Consider the following 18,983-nt stretch of genomic DNA (forward strand, 5'->3'; position numbering starts at 1 on the left):
TGTCACTTCTCCAGGAAGCTTCCTTCTATGCATACAGCACCTGTTGGGCCCTATATTGTGCTCATTTACTTCCTTCTCTCTCCTTTCTCACTGGTTTTTGCATCCCAGGGCTAAGCACAGAGCCTGGCACAAAGTGGGAATTCAGTTAAAGTACATTAAAGGAGGGAAGGAAAGAAGGGAGGGGGGAGGGAGAGACAGAGGGAGGTACAAATAAGATAACGTGAATTAAAATGACTTTAAAAATTGTAAAGCCCAATACAAATGTTAAGTATAATAATATTAATAAGAACTACACCTAAGCTGTGGATCCTTCCCCCCAGAATTTATAATCCAGTAGGGTAGATAAGAGCTCTCAAAACTGAAGCAACTCCCATTTCCCCTGCAGACTACTGTCTCCCCTGCATCTTTCCCTGTCAACACATAGGGTTGTACCCAATGAGGATAAAAGCCTGAAACGCTGACTCCAGGACAGTATTGGCTTAAATGTGATTTTCATGTGTCACATGAAATGTTCTTTTCACGCCAAAACCTCCCGAGTCATGCCTTCGTACTCCACTGAACTGTCTTCCTAACCCTCCGGCAGGAGGAAGGAAAGACTTTGTCAGACTCACCTAGGTCAGTCACCTCTAAATTGCCCCAAAAATCATTCCACTGGACCCAGAGCACCCATGCCAGTTCAGCTCACAGACAGGGCAGCAGCCCCAACATCTTGCCTATAGAAAGAGGTACCAGCCCCACCTCCCTATTCCCTACACCAGCCACAGCCCAGGACCTATAGGACTGGACCTCCCAAGAGCTGCAGGCCTTGCTTTTCCAGGAGAAACAGAGGTCATGGTTTGTATCAAACCACACACATTCTTTCTTGTGCCTAGAGATGAGACTCACAGGACACAGGCAATGAGGCTGCAGGACAGCAGGCTTGGGAGAGCCAGTCAAGCACCCATAAGATAGTAGAGAAGCAGCAACAGAAGGTAAGGTTTGGATTTCTTCTCTGGGGTTGTGTGATTGCTCTTGAGCTGATGTCCCTCTGAGTGGAGAGGCAGGCCTGATCTAGAGAGAATTCCAGGGCATGGCCAGTCTTTTTTTCTGCCTCAGTACCAAGGAAGCTTGGCTTTAAACCCAGCCTCTGAATAAACTGGCCTCACCTCAAGTACTGCTCCACCTCAAAATTCAACTGCCCAAGCTCATGTGCTAGCCTAGAAAAAAAATGGCCTTTAAAATTACAGGATTCCTTGCTCCTCTTTTTGAGTGGAAGTTCAACGTAATAACGATTTGTTGAGCACCACGTATGTGCAAAGCACTTGATAGATCTAAGAGGGACAAAAGAGGATAATAAAGGGCAGTCCCTGGGGAGGAAACAGGAAATTGGCCACACAGGGCCCCTGCTAGGATCCAGCCCCTGTACCAGAGCTGCCTCAGGAGGCTCTTTCCACCAGCCTAGAATCCCAAGGGCAGAGGAGGGAGAGAGAAAGAAAGAGAGAGAGGCCACAGCAGGGATGGCACAGAGGCGTAACCTTACCATAGGGGTCAGTGGCACTGTTGTAAAGCCTCAGGGTCTACTAGGCAATGTTCTGCTCCTGTTCTCAGGCCAGCATTGATTAAAGCTAGCCCAGCAAGCTTGGTTGGAAGATGAGGTCTCCCTGGTTCGCACATGGCCCCTCCCTGTATCCCTACTCCAACACTCACACAGACACGCGCCACAGAGACAATGAACTCTGCTGAGGACCCATGAATAGGCCCCTTGTTGCAGGAAAGGGGGACAAGGGCTGGGCTGGGCTAGGCAACCCCAGCCCCTCCCATCTGCTAACTGGAAACTCAGAAACAGAGGAAAAGGTTATGGGGAGGAGGGGAGGCCAACTACTGTTGCTTAGCAACAAGGTCCCTTGTGCCAAAAAGTGTGCCCCATGCATGCATGCTGGCAGAATTCTCCCTTCCTGCTGACAGAGCTGTATTGGAGAGACCAATATTAGCATTTGTTGAAATGTTTCTGAGCCCTCTGGATTTTATCTCGCCTCCATGTGGGTTGGCTTTTCTAGCAGTCTGGGGCTGTCACCATGTTGGAATTGTTGGGGTGATGATGGAAGATCTTTGTCACCTCTTGCCCAAGGGCCACATCTGTCACCCCAATGCCAGGGAAGTGGGGCCTCTACCCCTGTCTGCCCTGGGAGCCAGTTGCAGCAGGAGCCCTCAGTGCTATCTTGTTTCAAAGCACAAGGTGACCCAGGTGAGCCCACACGGGGCTAAACACACCTGGGAGCAGGCACATCTCTTTAGACAAGGAGGCAGAATAGGTCCTGGGGAAGGCAAACACAGGTGGGGCTTCCTTTCCTCCAATTGGCTGCTCAAAAACCCCTCAGATGGGACAGTTAAGAATATAGGCTTTAGAGTCAGGCCTTCATCCAACCTCAGTTCTCCCACTTCCCTTACTCAGCCTCACCTGTAAAATGAGGATAATAGTACCTACCTCATAGGGTTGATGTTAGAATTCATTGAGATATTGCCTATAAAGCCCATAGCCTGGTGTCTAGCACAGACTCTATTCAGCAAACAGTAGCTGCTATTATTATTGTTGTTGTTGTTGTTGTTGCTGAATGTCACCCACACAGGATTTAACTTTTTGCTCCCTATTTTCCTCATACACTGTATTAGTCAATTCTTGCACTGCTATAAATAAATACCTGAGACTGGATAATTTCAAGAGAAAAGAAGTTCTCACTGTTCCACAGGCTGTACAGGAAGCACAGTGACTTCTGCTTCTGGGGAGGCCTCAGGAAGCTTCCAATCATGGTGAAAGACAAAGGGGGAGCAAGGCCTCTAACATGGCAGGAGCAAGAGCAAGAGAGAGAAGGGGGAGGTGCCACACACTTTTAAACAACCAGATCTCATGAGAACTCTATCACGAGAATAGCACCAAGTGGATGATGAGTCATGAAGGTTTCTTGATCATGAAGGATCCACTCCCATGATCAAATCACCTCCCATCAGAGGCCACTTTTAACATTGAGGATTATAATTTGACATGAGATTTGGGTTGGGACACAGATCCAAACCATATCATACACTCAGTGTGTCAACTCTGAACTTACGGTCATCACACCAGAGCACACATAAGACAATGAAGAGATAGAGGTCAGCTGTGAATTATAGAAGGAGAAGGAGAGAAATGGTGGCTGGAACTCAGAAGTCCTTGGCTAGGCTCTGAGGTCTCCTAGGACAATACTCTTCAGACTACAAACCTGAATATCTACTGTGTGTCAGAAACTAGCCTGGGCATGGAGGATGAACAAGTCACAGACTGGGTGCTTACAGACTGGAAAAAGGGATAGAAACAGATGTAAGTAACTGTTATTATGAAAAGTGAAATAACAAAGACATAAACCCAGAGGTATAGGAGAATAGAGGAATAGCTGCCCTGAGGATACAAAGAAGAGGGCTTTGCAATGGAGGAGACATTTGAACTGAGTTTTGAGAAGAGACAAAGCAATCACAGAGAAGGGTAATTAAAATATATTGCACATAATGTCAATGAAAATGGTAGGAGTAAAATCCTCTGAAAATTCCCTCCCCACTAAAAGCAATGAGAAAAATGGCAAAAAATGGTGAGAATCTATTTTTTCAGAACTCTGGAAATTAATCAAAAGTTCATAGCAATCTGGGAAGTCTTCGTTCAAGAAAAAAAAATGACATAATTATAGAAAGAAGAGTGAGCCTTGTGGCATTTTAACTTGCTCCAATTCCATCCCCCTCACCCCAACTCTGCAGTAGCTTTGAAAACCAACAAACCACAATCATCATGGAAACCAGCAGCCTGGCAGCTACAAGAAGGGGTAGAACAGCCTTGGAGTTCCTTCAAAGCCTCATTCCCAGAGAGTTGTAATTATTTGACCTGTCTAGTGGTTCCCTGGAAGATACCATTTGCAAGACTGTCTTTATTTCACCTGTCTCAAAGCTTGCCTGGAGTGAACAGCTTTTTCCTTAAGGGTATTCATTGAAAACAACTAGAGACAATTGTTGGACTTTGTGGCTGCCTAAAACAATGGATAACAGTTGAGGCAAAAAAAAAAAAAAAAAAAAAAGGGCTAACCAAAAACCTTAAAAAGAAAATGTGGGGGAATAAAATATCTATAAAGGGCCTTGAAAGGCTCTGAAATATCCCAAGGAATATAGAAAGCCATATGTACACACAGGAGGGTGCACATGCCCAGGGCTGTGCACATGTGCAGGTAAAACTAAGGAAGGTCCTGAGCTCTCACCCTGGGCTAAGCTTAAGGCTCTGCACAAGCAGGAAGGCTAAGGCGGAGTTGTCAATGTCCTGTCTGAGAGTTGAAGGCATGTCCCAACATACAAACAGAGCCACTCTGCAAAAACAAGGTGACTTATTGGTCTCAAGCATCAAGGCACTCTCTGTCTAATTACTAGCTGAACACTAAGCAGAGATTTCAGTGGCCACACATGACAAAAAATACAGACTTTGCAGAATTAGCTCAGAAAAGTCACTAAACACACAAAGAAGCAACATCAACAACAACAAACCCTGAGGAAGGGAGAGAAAGTTATTTCCAAAGTTGCTGTATTATATTATGTTATTTAAAATGCAGTTTTCAATAAGAAATTATGAGGCACACAAAGAAACAAGAAAGTAAGGCACATACACAGGGGGAAAAAAATAATTGATAAAAACTGTCCCTGAAGCCCATATATTGAACTTATAAGATGAAAACTTTAAATCAGCTATTCTATATACATTCAAAGAAGTAAAGAAAACCATATCCAAAGAACTAGAAAAAGGTATGAGAATAATATCTTATCAGGTAATGAATATCAACAAGGAGATAGAAATTATATATTTTTTTAAAGAACCAAATATAAATTCTGGAGTTGAGTAGTATGATAGCTGAAATGAAAAATTTACTAGAGGGGCTAGTAACAGCAGATCTGAGCAGGCAGAAGAAAGAATCTGTGAATTAAAGATATGTAAATTGATATTATACAGTCTAAGGGATAGAAAGGAAAAAAGAATGGAGAAAAATGAACAAAGGTTCAGAGACATTTGAGATAACATCAAAAATATGTAGTGTGTGTGTGTGTGTGTGTGTGTGTGTGTGTGTGTTTATGTGTGTGTGTAATGAGAATCCAAGAAAGAGAAGAGAGAGGAAGCAGAAATAATATTTGAAAAAATAATGACCAAAAACTTTACAAATTTGATGAAAAATATTAATCTGCACATGCAAAAAAACTCAATAACCTCCAAATAGGATACATCAAAGAGATCCACATGTAAACACATCATAATCAAATTGTTTAAGGCCAAAGACAAGCAAGATTCTTGGAAGCAGCATGAGGAAAGCAACTTACCACATATGAAGGGATCCTCAATCAACAGTTTAACAGTTAAGAGTTGGCTTCTCATCAGAAACCATGGAAGCCAGAATGGCATATTCAATTCCTTAAAGAAAAAGATTGTCAACCAAAATTCTGTATCTAGCAAAACTGCCCTTCAAAAGTGAAATAGTAATTTAGATAATCTCAGATAGACAAAAACTAAGAGAATGCATTGCTAGCAATCCTGTCCTACAAGAAATACAGTCACGTGCCACATGACAGTCAACAATGTACCACATATTCAACAGTGGTCCCACAAGATTATAATGAAGCTTTTATACTGTATTTTTAATGTATCTTTTCTATGTTTAGATACATAAATACTTAGTATTGTGTTACAGTTGCCTTCAGTATTCAGTATGGTAATATGCTATCCAGGTTTGTAGCCTCAGAGCAGTAGACTATGCCACATAGCCTAGGTGTGTAGTAGGCTATACCATCTAGGTTTGTGTAAGTACACTCTATTTCACACAATGACAAAATCGCCTAACAACACAGTTCTCAGAATGTATTTCCTTCATTAAGTGATGCATGACTATACTAAAGGGAGTCCTTTAGGCTGAAATAAAAAGATATAAGACAGTAACTTGAATCCATATTAAGAAATAAAAAATGCTAGTAAAGGAAAGTATATAGGTAAACATAAAAGATGGTATAAATGCATTTTTTTGTTTGTAATTCTTTTTGTTCTCCCATTTGACTTTAAAGACAATTGCATAAAGCCATAATTATAAATCTGTATTGATGGGTATATGGTGCAAAAATATATAATTTGTATGACAATACAGCACAAAGTAAGAAAAGAATGGAAGTAATAAGAGCAAAGATTTTTATACTATTAAAATTAAATCGGTATTAATCTGAATAGATTGTTATAATTTAAAATGTTAATTGAAATTATCAGGCTACAAAGAAAATAACTTTTAAAATGTATATAGTAAAAGAAATGACAGAGGAGTTAAAATGGAACACTAGAAAATAACTGTTTAACACAAGGCAGAAATGAAACAAAAACATATAAGACATATAAAAAACAAATAGCAATATAATAGACATAAATCCTACCTTATCAGTAGTTACACTAAATGTAAATGGATGAAACTCTTCAATTAAAAGGTAGAAATTGGCAGAATGAATTTTTAAAGCCATGATCAAGCTATATGCTATATATAAGAGACATATTTTAGTTTTAAAGACAAAATACGTTGAAGGCAAAGGGTGGAAAAAGAGGTTCCATGTACACAGAAACCAAAAGAGAGCTGGAATAACTATAATAATATCAGACAAAATAGACTTTAAGACAAAAATCATTGTGAGAGACAAAGTAGGACATTTTATAATGATAAAAGAGTTAATCCTGCCAGGCACGTTGGCTCACACCTGTAATCCCAGCACTTTGGAGGGCTGAGGTGGGTGGATCACTTGAGGGCAGGAGTTCAAGACCAACCTGACCAATATGATGAAACCCCTTCTCTACTAAATATACAAAAAGTAGCCAGGTATGTGGCATGCGCCTGTTATCCCAGCTACTCAGGAGGCTGAGGTGGGAGAATCACTTGAGCCCAGGAGACAGAGTTTGCAGTGAGCTGAGATCACGCCACTATACTCCATGCTGGGTGACAGAGATAGACTCCATTTTGAAAAAAAAAAGTCATTTTCTGTGGGGCACTGCCCGGTGGCTCTGGCCCCGCGGGGACATTGGCCCAGCCTGCCGTTCCCTGAGCTCCGGTGGCCCGTTGCTGGAGGAGCTGTTCGCCCAGGGCGGGCCCTTGTGGACCTTCCTCAAGCTCCAGGTGGGGTCTGAGGCCCATTTGAAGGTCAGGAGGCCCGAGTTGGTGGCAGTGGTAAAACTGCTGAATGAGAAGGAGCAGGAGCTGCAGAAGACTGAGCACTTGCTGCACCATGAGAATGAAGATTTAAGGAAACTTGCAGAGAATGAAATAACTTTGTGTCAAAAAGAAATAACTCAGCTGAAGCATCAGAAGAAACAGATGAAAATGATTTGATCCTGGAAGTAACTGCAGGAGTTGGAGGTCAGGAGGCAATGTTGTTTACCTCAGAGATATTTGATATGTAGCAGCAATATGCTGCATTTAAAAGATGACATTTTGAAACCCTGGAATATTTTCCAAGTGAAATAGGGGGCCGTAGACATGCGTCTGCCAGCACTGGGGGTTCAGAAGCCTATAGGCACATGAAATTTGAAGGAGGTGTGCACAGAGTACAAAGAGTGCCAAAGACAGAAAAGCAAGGCCGCATCCATACTAGCACCATGACAGTAGCAATATTACCCCAGCCTACTGAGATTAATTAATTGAATTGATCCCTTTACCATTATGTAATGGCCTTCTTTGTCTCTTTTGATCTTTGTTGGTTTAAAGTCTGTTTTATCAGAGACTAGGATTGCAACCCCTGCTTTTTTTTTGCTTTCCATTTTCTTGGTAGATCTTCCTCCATTCGTTTATTTTGAGCCTATGTGTGTCTCTGCACGTGAGATGGGTCTCCTGAATACAGCGCACTGATAGGTCTTGACTATTTATCCAATTTGCCAGTCTGTGTCTTTTAATTGGGGCATTTAGCCCATTTACATTTAAGGTCAATATTGTTGTGTGTGAATTTGATCCTGTCATTATGATGTTAGCTGGTTATTTTGCCCGTTAGTTGATGCAGTTTCTTCCTAGCATTGATGGTCTTTACAACTTGGCATGTTTTTGCAGTGGCTGGTACCGGTTGTTCCTTTCCATGTTTATTGCTTCCTTCAGGAGCTTTTGTAAGGCAGGCCTGGTAGTGACAAAATCTCTCAGCATTTGCTTGTCTGTAAAGGATTTTATTTCTCCTTCACTTATGAAGCTTAGTTTGGCTGGATATGAAATTTCCAGGTTGAAAATTCTTTTCTTTAAGAATGTTGAATATTGGCCCCCACTCTCTTCTGGCTTGTAGAGTTTCTGTTGAGAGATCCGCTGTTAGTCTGATGGGTTTCCCTTTGTGGGTAACCTGACCTTTCTCTCTGGCTGCCCTTAACATTTTTTCCTTCATTTCAACCTTGGTGAATCTGACAATTACGCGTCTTGGGGTGCTCTTCTCGAGGAGTATCTTTGTGGTGTTCTCTGTATTTCCTAAATTTGAATGTTGGCCTGCCTTGCTAGGTTGTGGAAGTTCTCCTGGATGATATCCTGAAGAGTGTTTTCAACTTGGTTCCATTCTCCCCGTCACTTTCAGCTACACCAATCAGACGCGGATTTGGTCTTTTCACATAGTCCCATATTTCTTGGAGGATTTGTTCATTTCTTTTTACTCTTTTTTCTCTAAACTTCTCTTCTCATTTTATTTCATTAATTCGATCTTCAATAACTGATACCCTTTCTTCCACTTGATCGAATCGGCTATTGAAGTTGTGCATGCGTCACGTAGTTCTTGCGCCATGGTTTTCAGCTCCGTCAGGTCATTTAAGATCTTCTCTACACTGTTTATTCTAGTTAGCCATTCGTCTAATCTTTTTTCAAGGTTTTTAGCTTCCTTGCGATGGGTTAGAACATCCTCCTTTAGCTCACAGAAGTTTGTTATTACGGACCTTCTGAAGCCTATTTCTGTCAACTCGTCATTCTCCATCCAGCTTTGTTCTGTTGCTGGCGAGGAGGTGCAATCCTTTGGAGTGGAAGAGGTGCTCTGCTTTTTAGAATTTTCAGTTTTTCTGCTCTGGTTTCTCCCCATCTTTGTGGTTTTATCTACCTTTGGTCTTTGATGTTGGTGACCTACAGATGGGGTTTTGGTGTGGATGTCCTTTTTGTTGATGTTGATGCTATTCCTTTCTGTTTGTTAGTTTTCCTTCTAACAGTCAGGTCCCTCAGCTGCAGGTCTGTTGGAGTTTGCTGGAGGTCCACTCCAGACCCTGTTTGCCTGGGTATCACCAGCAGAGGCGGCAGAACAGCAAATATTGCTACCTGATCCTTCCTCTGAAAGCTTCATCCCAGAGGGGCACTCACCTGTGGGAGGTATCAGTCGGCCCCTACTGGGAGATGTCTCTCAGTTAGGCTACACACGGGTCAGGGACCCTCTTGAGGAGGCAGTCTGTCCTTTCTCAGAGCTCAAACACTGTGCTGGGAGAACCACTGCTGTCTTCAGAGCTGTCAGACAGGGATGTTTAAGTCTGCAGAAGTTTCTGCTGCCTTTTGTTCTGCTATGCCCTGCCACCAGAGGTGGAGTCTACAGAGGCAGCAGGCCTTGGTGAGCTGCGGTGGGCTCCCCCCAGTTCGAGCTTCCCCGGCCATTTTGTTTACCTACTCAAACCTCAGCAATGGCAGACGCCCCTCCCCCTGCCAGACTGCTGCCTCACAGGTCAATCTCAGACTGCTGCGCTTGCAGTGAGCAAGGCTCTGTGGGCGTGTGACCCACCGAGTCAGGCATGGGATATAATCTTCTGGTGTGCCGTTTGCTAAGATCATTGGAAAAGCGCAGAATTGGGCAGGACTGCCCCGTTTTTCCAGGTACAGTCTGTCACAGCTTCCCTTGGCTAGGAAAGGGAAATCCCCTGACCCCTTGTTCTTCCTGGGTAAGGTGATACCCCGCCCTGCTTCGGCTCCCCCTCCATGGGCTGCACCCACTGTCCAACCAGTCCCAATGAGATGAACCAGGTACCTCAGTTGGAAATGCAGAAATCACCCATCTTCTGCATCGATCATGCTGGGAGCTGCAGGCCAGAACTGTTCCTATTCAGCCATCTTGGAATGGAGAAAGAATATAGCAGCTTAGTTCTTGACCAGTTTGGTCCTCTGTCTGCCCCTTTCATCTAGATTCTCCCTCAAGAAGGCTGGTAGTGGCTTGGGTGCTTAGTGGGGAGATCTCATATCACTTTTACACAAGTCTTGGCAGCCAGCATCCTCCCTAACTCAGCCTCCAGCTCTGGCCATTCTCATCACCATCAGGCTGGCTGTGACTTAATCATTCTGGAGGAGGCTGTATTCAAAACTTTGGTTTCTAGTATAACATAAGTTATCCTAGAATAGGCCCTATTAAACCCCTTGGTTTCTAGGTTTCTAAGGATAATATAGCAATTTTTATGTAGATTCTAATTTCTATTAACCTGGGTAATGAAAATGGAAAGGGGTCACTAAAGACTCCAAAATAATGATTAAAACAAACTACAGCCAACTGTCAATTATCCAAAGATGAATTAAAACATGGAAAATATGATGGAAAATATGAATACATTGTAGTCCCTGCTCTCAAAGGAGTTTATAATCCAGTTGAGATGACAAACAAATACACCAACGGGAGTGACCTGAGAGGATAGGTGGTAAAAGTAGATAGTGTGGGCTCAAATAGAATCAGCAGCCCTGAGTTCCACAGTGTCATGCTGAGGTCATGGTTTACAGTGACTGTATTGAAACCCTAACCCTGGGAATAGTGCATGGTAGCATCTGCAGGCTGACAGTACCTAACCAGGCCCTGAAGGAGTGGCTCAGAAGTCAGGTTCTGCTGGAGGGACAGGGTTTGGAAAGGGCTGGCAGAGGAATGACAGAAGGTCACCAGGGAAAGGAAGGCTGAGACAGGCCTATTTCCAAATTTTCCAGGGCAAGCCCTAGCCAGTGAACCCTGAGTTTGCTCTGGACTTGGTTTTTCCTATTGAAGATACCCAAGAAAGCATCAGGCAACATGACTGATCTTTTCCCTCACCCAGGCCAATGGCTCTTAACCCTGCGTGGTTCACTGGAATCCCCTGGGAAGCTTGATACTAAAACAGTCATCCCTTGGCCCTATTTGAAACTCCCTGAAACATCACCCCTCTAAATGGGGGTCCTTGTGTCTGATTTTACCCTGGTGATTCTGGGGAAGCACCATCTCAGCTAAGCTTCTCAGTCTTCTTTAGGCCTAGTAGCAGCAGCAGGAATTGGAGGAGGGAAAGTTGTGTCACAAAAGAGTTATTTTTAAAATCATCAGTTACCCTGAGTATCTTTCCATGGTACATGGTGTGCCATTACCTTGGACAGACTTACATCATCTTTGTAAAAAGAGCTGTGTTCCTCCATCAGCTGCCACACAGCCAAAATTCTACTCAAAGAGATCCATTGTGTTGGAGTGAGGCATTGTGTCTCCAGTGTCTAGCACAGTCTGGTACATATTAAGCGTATAGGCCAGGATAGGCCAGGTTATGCTGTAGTAGGGAGCACCTCCCAGGTCACAGTGGCTTAAAACAACAAAGGTTTATTTCTTACCTATGTTTCAGGTTCACAGGGATCAAGCTGGGGACTTTTGTCCACATATCCTCAGTTAAAAACCCAAACAATAGAGTAGCCTCCATCTGGAATGTTACTGGTCACAGTGGCTGAAAGAAAGAGGGTTCTGGGGGACTTCACACTGGAAATGTAATGTTCTGGCCACTTTCAGTTCATTAGCCCAAGATGTCACATGCTTCTGCCCTACCACGAGGAGACCATGAAAATGCAATCCTACAATATGCAGCGAAGCACAGAGCCAGAAATACTTGGTGAACAGCACTAGTAACTACCACAATGGGTATTCAATAAATATTTGTAAAATAAAATAATGGATGAGCAGAAATCACCTTACAAGACAAGGTCATTAAGTCCACCTTTAACCCGCAATGCCTTTTTTTTTTTCCCTTGGGATAAGAAAGAGGTAAGTGAAAGCAGGACTAAATGATTGAGCACACAGCTCTCCACCTTCTCTGTCACCCTGGTTGGCACAGCCCTTAGGGACTCTGGCTGGCCCTCTTCTCTCTGTAAGAGTCCCACTTCTGGAAAAAGGTAGCTCAGTTGCCCTGAGCCTCTGTAAGTCATGTTTGAGCAGCATGAGAGATGGCTCTGGTGTTGCATGACAGTGGAATACTCAGAATTGTAGGGCGATCAGGAGCTGCTGAAACCAGCTCTGCTCTCCTTCAAGAGCAGATTTGAGATTAACCAGAGCTGGTTTCTTTCTGCCTGACTACCCAATTCAATGCTATCCCTATCAAGCTACCATTGACTTTCTCCACAGAATTAGAAAAAACTACTTTAAATTTCATATGGAACCAAAAAAGAGCCCACATAGCCAAGACAATCCTAAGCAAAAAGAACAAAGCTGGAGGCATCACACTACTTGATTTCAAACAATACTACAAAGCTACAGTAACCAAAACAGCATGTTACTGGTACAAAAACAGATATACAAACTGATGGAACAGAACAGAGGCCTCAGAAATAACACCACACATCTACAACCATCTGATCTTTGACAAACCTGACAAAAACAAGCAATGGGGAAAGGATTCCCTACTTAAAATGGTGTTGGGAAAACTGGCTAGCCATATGCAAAAAACTGAAACTGGACCCCTTCCTTACACATTTACACAAAAATTAACTCAAGCTGGACTAAAGACTTAAATGTAAAATCCAAAACCATAAAAAAATTAGAAGAAAACCTAGGCAATACCATTCAGGACATAAGCATGGGCAAAGACTTCATGACTAAAATGCCAAAAGCAAGGGCAACAAAAGCCAAAATTGACAAATGGGATCTAATTCAATGAAAGAGCTTCTGCACAGCAAAAGAAGCTACCATCAGAGTGAACAGGCAACCTACAAAATGGGAGAAAATTTTTGCAATCTACCCATCTGACAAAGGGCTAATATCCAGAATCTACAAGGAACTCAAACAAATCTACAAGAAAAAAACAAACACACCCATCAAAAAGTGGGCGAAGGATATGAACAGACACTTCTCAAAAGAAGACATCTATGCAGCCAACAAACATGAAAAAATGCTCATCATTACTGGTCATTAGAGAAATGCAAATCAAAACCACAATGAGATACCATCTCACACCACTTAGAATGGCGATCATTAAAAAGTCAGGAAACAACAGATGCTGGAGAGGATGTGGAGAAATAGGAACGCTTTTACACTGTTATTGGGAGTGTAAATTATTTCAACCATTGTGGAAGACAGTGTGGCGATTCCTCAAGGATCTAGAACCAGAAATACCATTAGACCCAGCAATCCCATTACTGGGTATATACCCAAAGGATGATAAATTGTTCTACTATAAAGACACATGCACACATATGTTCATTGCAGCACTATTCACAATAGCAAAGACTTGGAACCAACCGAAATGCCTATCAATGATAGACTGGATAAAGAAAATGTGGCACATATACACCATGGAATACTGTGCAGCCATAAAAATGGGTGAGCTCATGTCCTTTGCAGGGACATGGATGCAGCTGGAAACCATCATTCTCAGCAAACTAACACAGGAACAGAAAACCAAACACCACATATTCTCACTCATAAGTGGGAGCTGAACAATGAGAACACATGGACACAGGGAGGGGAACATCACACACTGGGGCCTGTCGGGGGTTGGGGGGCTAGAGGAGGGATAGCATTCGGAGAAATACCTAATGGGTATTGGGTTGATGGGTGCAGCAAACCACCATGGCACATGTATACCTATGTAACAAACATCCACATTCTGCACAGGTATCCCAGAATTTAAAGTATAATTTTTTTAAAAACGTTTCTTTTCTCTTTCTCACTGCTACGCCCTTCCATTCTAGATGATCTATTCTGGTTTGCCCTAGCCATTTCTCTGGTTTGGACAGAATAACCACTCTAGGATAAGGCAGGAGCCCAGATGCAGAATTGAAGGACTTACTCACTAGCAAGTGGAGTGCCAGCATTTGAATTGTCTAAGAGTGAGGCCTTCTTAAATTGTGTGCCCTAGAGCGCCCTATCTGAAACTTCCCAAAGCATAACTCCTCTGAATGGGGGCCTTGGGGTCTGTATTGTCACCCTGATGATGCTGATGTAGCTTCACTCTAGTCCTGGCCCTGCTCCCCTGCCTCCTCCCACTGATGACTCCCTGTCCCACCAGGCCCATCTGTGGATGAGCTTTGAAATTCTTGCTTCCTCTCCTCCTTCAGTCACTGTTTTGATATTTTCAAAAACATCAAGGCTTTTTCTCAACTGTCCTTCAGATGGACCCTGCCACCTTTAAACAGGTCACCATGTCTTTCTCTTCCACCCAAGTAGAAATACCCAAGTTCTAGTTCATACAGAAATATCAGACTTGCAAAATTTGTTGACAGAGACCATTGAATCCACCACTTCTCCTATCAGAGAAAACTGAGGCCACAAAAGGTGAATATGCCACAGAAATGTGGAGGCAATTTAAGTCCAGGTCTCCTGACTCCTAGTCCAGGATCTTTTCCTGTTTTCATCCCACATGCCACGCAAGTCATGTATTCACTGAATAGACAGGCTTGAAGAGAAGAAATTCCACCTGTGGACCACAGCTCTGGCCAGTGCCTATGGAGTTCCATCCTGCTCATGATCTTCTCTTCCTATCTGTCAGTGGACAACAACTTCAGCCCTTGTCTGTGGATTCAAGGTTGCCCATGACCTTCCCCATCCTGATTCCCTGCACTTTCTGACTTGCTTAGACAGCCCCCATAATCACATGAACCTCTTGTAATATCTCTCTCTCTCTCTCTCTCTGGAAATGTTGGAGGTTGGTGCTCCAGGTGGTAGTGATGAGAGAGCATGGATCTGGGGAGATGAAAAATTGAGAATCTGAAAGCTTTGTACATTGCCCTTGGTCCCATGCTATTTCCCCATTTGTCTTCATCTCTATCAATAATGTGTCCCTCATTATCATCTAGTCTCTACCCGTAGTAAGGTCCTCCTGCATCCACAATATCCCAGTCCCCTCAAACAAGTCCCCAGCCCCTTCAAGTTCAGTTTGTGTCATCCCGTTTGGGTTAGTTTAGGCCACCAGACACTCTGCTGTCATCCCACAGCCTGATGGGGCCCAACCATACACTCTTTCCATCCTACCTTCTGGAGAGTGGTTTTCTCAATGAAGAAATGAATAATTCAGAAGTCTAAGAAAAGCTTTAAGGAATGAAAAATTAGGAAAATATTCGATCCAGTTAACTTATTCCAGATCCAGACCATTGACTGCATATTTATAGACAGTGAACAAACCCCGAGTGACGTTGCCATTTTATCAAAAAAATGGATTAAAGTATATTTAAAATGAAAAGAAAAATTGTGTGGTCTCATATAGTAGTGAGCTGCCTTGATTAGCATATCACATTCTTTTTTTTTTAATAGTTTTGGGAGCAAGTGGTTTTGGTTGCATGGATAAGTTCTTTAGTGGGGATTTCTGAGATTTTGATGCACCCATCACCTACCCTCAAGGAGCTTATAGTCTAACTCAATCAAGCCAACAATTCTAGTGCAGTCTCTGATGGCAGAAGAACAAGGTGTCCTTAGCATGGCATGAAAGGTTCTTTCTAGGTACCCAGCATACCTTTTGTCCTCATCTTTAGCCCCCTCCATAAGCCAGCCACTTGTTGTTCCTAGAATATCCCCAAAATAAGCCACAGCCCCTTTGCTCATGCTGTTCCCTATTTCTGAAATACCCTTCTGTATTAGTTGTTCTCACATTGCTATAAAGAACTACTTGAGACTGGGTAATTTATAAAGAAAAGAAGTTTAATTGACTCACAGTTCTGTAGGCTGTACAGGCAGAATGGCTGGGAAGGCCTCAGGAAACTTACAATCATTGTGGAAAGTGAAGGAGAAGCAGGCACATCTTACATGGCCAGAGAAGGAGGAAGAGAGAGTAAAGGATGAGGTGCTAAACACTTTTAAACAACCAGATCTCTTGAGAACTTTTATCTCGAGGCAGCACTAGGGGGATGGTGCTAAACCATTAGAAACGACCCCCATAATCCAATCACCTTCCACCAGGACTTACCTCCAACACTGGGGATTATAATTCAACATGAGATTTGGGTGGGGACACAGAGCCAAACAATATCACATTCCTTCTTTAGTTATTTTACTCCAGCAGTCAATATATATTTATTGAGAATATTCTATGTGCCAGGCACTGTCCAACACTGAAGACACAATGGTGAGCAGAGACATTCATGAAACAAAGGACCACATAAATGCAAGTTTATGACTTTGATAAAGTGCTATGAAAGACCAGTACAAGGTGCTAAAGAGAGTACATACCAGAAGTCTGACTGAGTCTAAAGACTCAAGAAAGACTTCCTCAAGGAAGGCAGATTCAGCTGGAATTTGGGAGAGGACAGTGAGCTCCAGACAAAGGCAAAGGCAAATTTTCTGTGTCAGGAGAGAATGTGGTGCCTCCAAGAGACTGGAAGCAGCAGAGCTGGACAGCAAAGAGAAGATGGTGGAACAGAGGCTGGGGCAATGAATGGGACAGGACAAGCAGGGCCTTTAGTGCCGCAGTAAAGATCAGTCTTTGCCCTCAGAAGAATGGAAACCATTTTTAATAAGCCACCTAAAGACAAAATCAGCTCACCACCATCCTTTAAGACCCAGGTTAAATGTCCCTCTCCCTTCCCCAGTGCCCAAGGCAACCCTCGCACTGTATAGCCCCCTCTGGAAAAGCATGCACCATGTCATGGTACATGGTGAGGGTTAACTGTGTTTGGCTCAGTCAGTGGTAAGTTCTCAAGAGCAGACATCCTGTCCTCTTTATCTTTGTAGCCTCAACTGCACACAGTGCCCAGAATATGGCAAGCGTTCCATAAAGTTTCGTTGAATCAATCAACTGACATGTGCAGATGCTGGTCTGTTTTCAATTTCCTCCCCTCTCTCTTCCTGCACATTCAGAAAAGTTCCATCCCCAACCCCTCACCCCACTGCCTACAATCTCCCTGCCTCCCTTCTCTCCCCAACACCACCCATCCCCCATGTGGCTACCAGGTTTCCTTCCTAAACAGGTCAGAGCAGGCCACTCTACTCCTTACATAAGTCTTCACTGATTTCGCCATTGCTGGCAGGATCAAATTCAAATTCTTCAGGCTAATTATCCGATGCATTCATGACCCAATCCCAAACTTATCTTCTTGGCCTCATGTTTCATTGCACTCTTTCTTCCCTGTACTCTATGTTCCAACTGCAAAAAAGCTCTAGAATATTCCTCAAGTCAAATACCCACTCCCACCTCCATGCCTTTGCTTAGGCTGTGCTCTCAGTCTAGAATGCCCTTCCCTCATGCTTCCCTAATTAGAAAATTACTGGTACCTCAAGACACAGCTCAAACACCAACCCATCCCAAAACCTCTCCTCTCATTCCCCAAATCCAGAATTCATGGCTTCTGTTTGTATAGGTATATTTATTCCTAGCACCTTTCCTAGGTGTGTAAATGGCACATCATAGTTCTCAAATTAAACAAAAACAAAAAAAAAGCCCCATTCTGTCCCTGTGCTGCAGTCTCCCTGCACCAGCCACCATGGCAGCAACAAAGAGTGGGAGAAATGGGAAAGCAGCTTTCTCCTCCCACGCTGGAGCGTGCATTCCCAGGAAGAAAGGGAACACAAGGCTTCCCTTGTTACAATATACAGACAAAAAAATGACCCAAGTTGTATTCTAGGAAATTATCTCTAAGCCTACAAAGAACCATCCATTGTTTCTAGACTATTTTTCTAGCTCAGAGATAAAATATGAAGTTTATAATTTACATACTATAAATTAAAATGCCCCCCCAAATTGCTCATTTTGTAAAGCAGATTTTTACTTTGTTTAAAAACCAGTTACTCTGGGAGCCTTTCAAGTTTATATGTAAAGACTTAAGCTTATAAAATACTCAGCTGACTATGGACTATGGCAACAAATCCCCACAGTCAGTGGTGTCAATATCAAATACACAAGACATTTTTCATCTGCTTTAATTAAGACACAAAGGAGCAGCAAAAATATATTAATCATGCAGTTGATTAAAAATAACTTCCTAAACATCTGCTCTTGGTAAATAATAGCTATCAAATACTTTAAATCAATGTTTAATGACTGGCATAAGTGTAAACCCTTTGTGACTCACAAAAAATAAGTCACTCCATGTGCAATCTTCTTAGATACCCCCTTTTCACCCACTGGTCTTTTCTTTATTCTCCAAGACTGGCTTTCATCAATCATTCCAAGTCTTCTATACCTGTTTGCATACAGCGCAGGCTGGACCTCGGACAAAGTGCTCTGCACTCCTGGAATTCACAGTCTGACTCAGACACATACATGCAGAGCATACAGACATCAAAGTGATCCCACTCGTATGGTAAATACAATACAAGCAAAATCAGTTTTCTTTGTTTTTCCATCAGCTTGTGCTAGGGGCAGTTCCATTGAGGTTTACTCTGTCTTCACGACCATCCTGAGAGGTAAGTAAGCCAGGGATGCCTATGTCCATTTGATTAGTGACCACACTGAGGGCAGGGAGGCTAAATGGTTTGTCCAAGCTGACACTGGTCAGTAAGTGACAGACCAAAAATGAAATCTAGTTCTTCTGAATGCACACCTAGAACTCTCTCCCCTCCTGTGGGAAGAACAGTGGTAGATTGATAAGGTCAATGCTCCCGGGACTGAGAGGTGAGTCAAGGACTAGGTTTTAGAAGAAGGAGGCAGGGAGAGATTGAAGGAACTCTACCAGCTTGGCTGGCTGGGATGGAAGCAGCTGACAAACCTAGTGTACGGGCCATGGTTTGTAGTGAAGGAAATTTTCAGGACACTTTTAAATTATGGGAAAGCTGAGTTGATACATGGCAAGATGAGGAAAGAGGGG

General features: G+C 43.0%; 1 protein-coding gene and 1 pseudogene across 3 annotated transcripts in view; one reads left to right on the forward strand and one right to left on the reverse strand.

Moving 5' to 3' along the window:
• Positions 1 to 18,138, reverse strand: part of TMPRSS5 (transmembrane serine protease 5) — a 35,222-nt gene extending 17,084 nt beyond the window's left edge. For 2 of the 3 annotated variants that reach the window (XM_055356242.2, XM_031016452.3), the window contains exon 1: positions 1,520 to 1,691. In XM_055356242.2, coding sequence (XP_055212217.2) covers positions 1,520 to 1,522 — 3 coding nt within the window. In that variant the 5' untranslated portion in view covers positions 1,523 to 1,691. Of the gene's footprint in view, positions 1 to 1,519; positions 1,692 to 10,017 lie in introns of those variants that run through there. The other variant, XM_055356240.2, reaches the window with a different exon arrangement.
• On the forward strand, positions 3,532 to 7,696 carry LOC101130077 (peptide chain release factor 1-like, mitochondrial; annotated as a pseudogene).
• Positions 18,139 to 18,983: the final 845 nt, after the last annotated feature.

Source organism: Gorilla gorilla, chromosome 9 (assembly GCF_029281585.2).
Source record: "Gorilla gorilla gorilla isolate KB3781 chromosome 9, NHGRI_mGorGor1-v2.1_pri, whole genome shotgun sequence".
Classification (NCBI taxonomy): domain Eukaryota; kingdom Metazoa; phylum Chordata; class Mammalia; order Primates; family Hominidae; genus Gorilla; species Gorilla gorilla.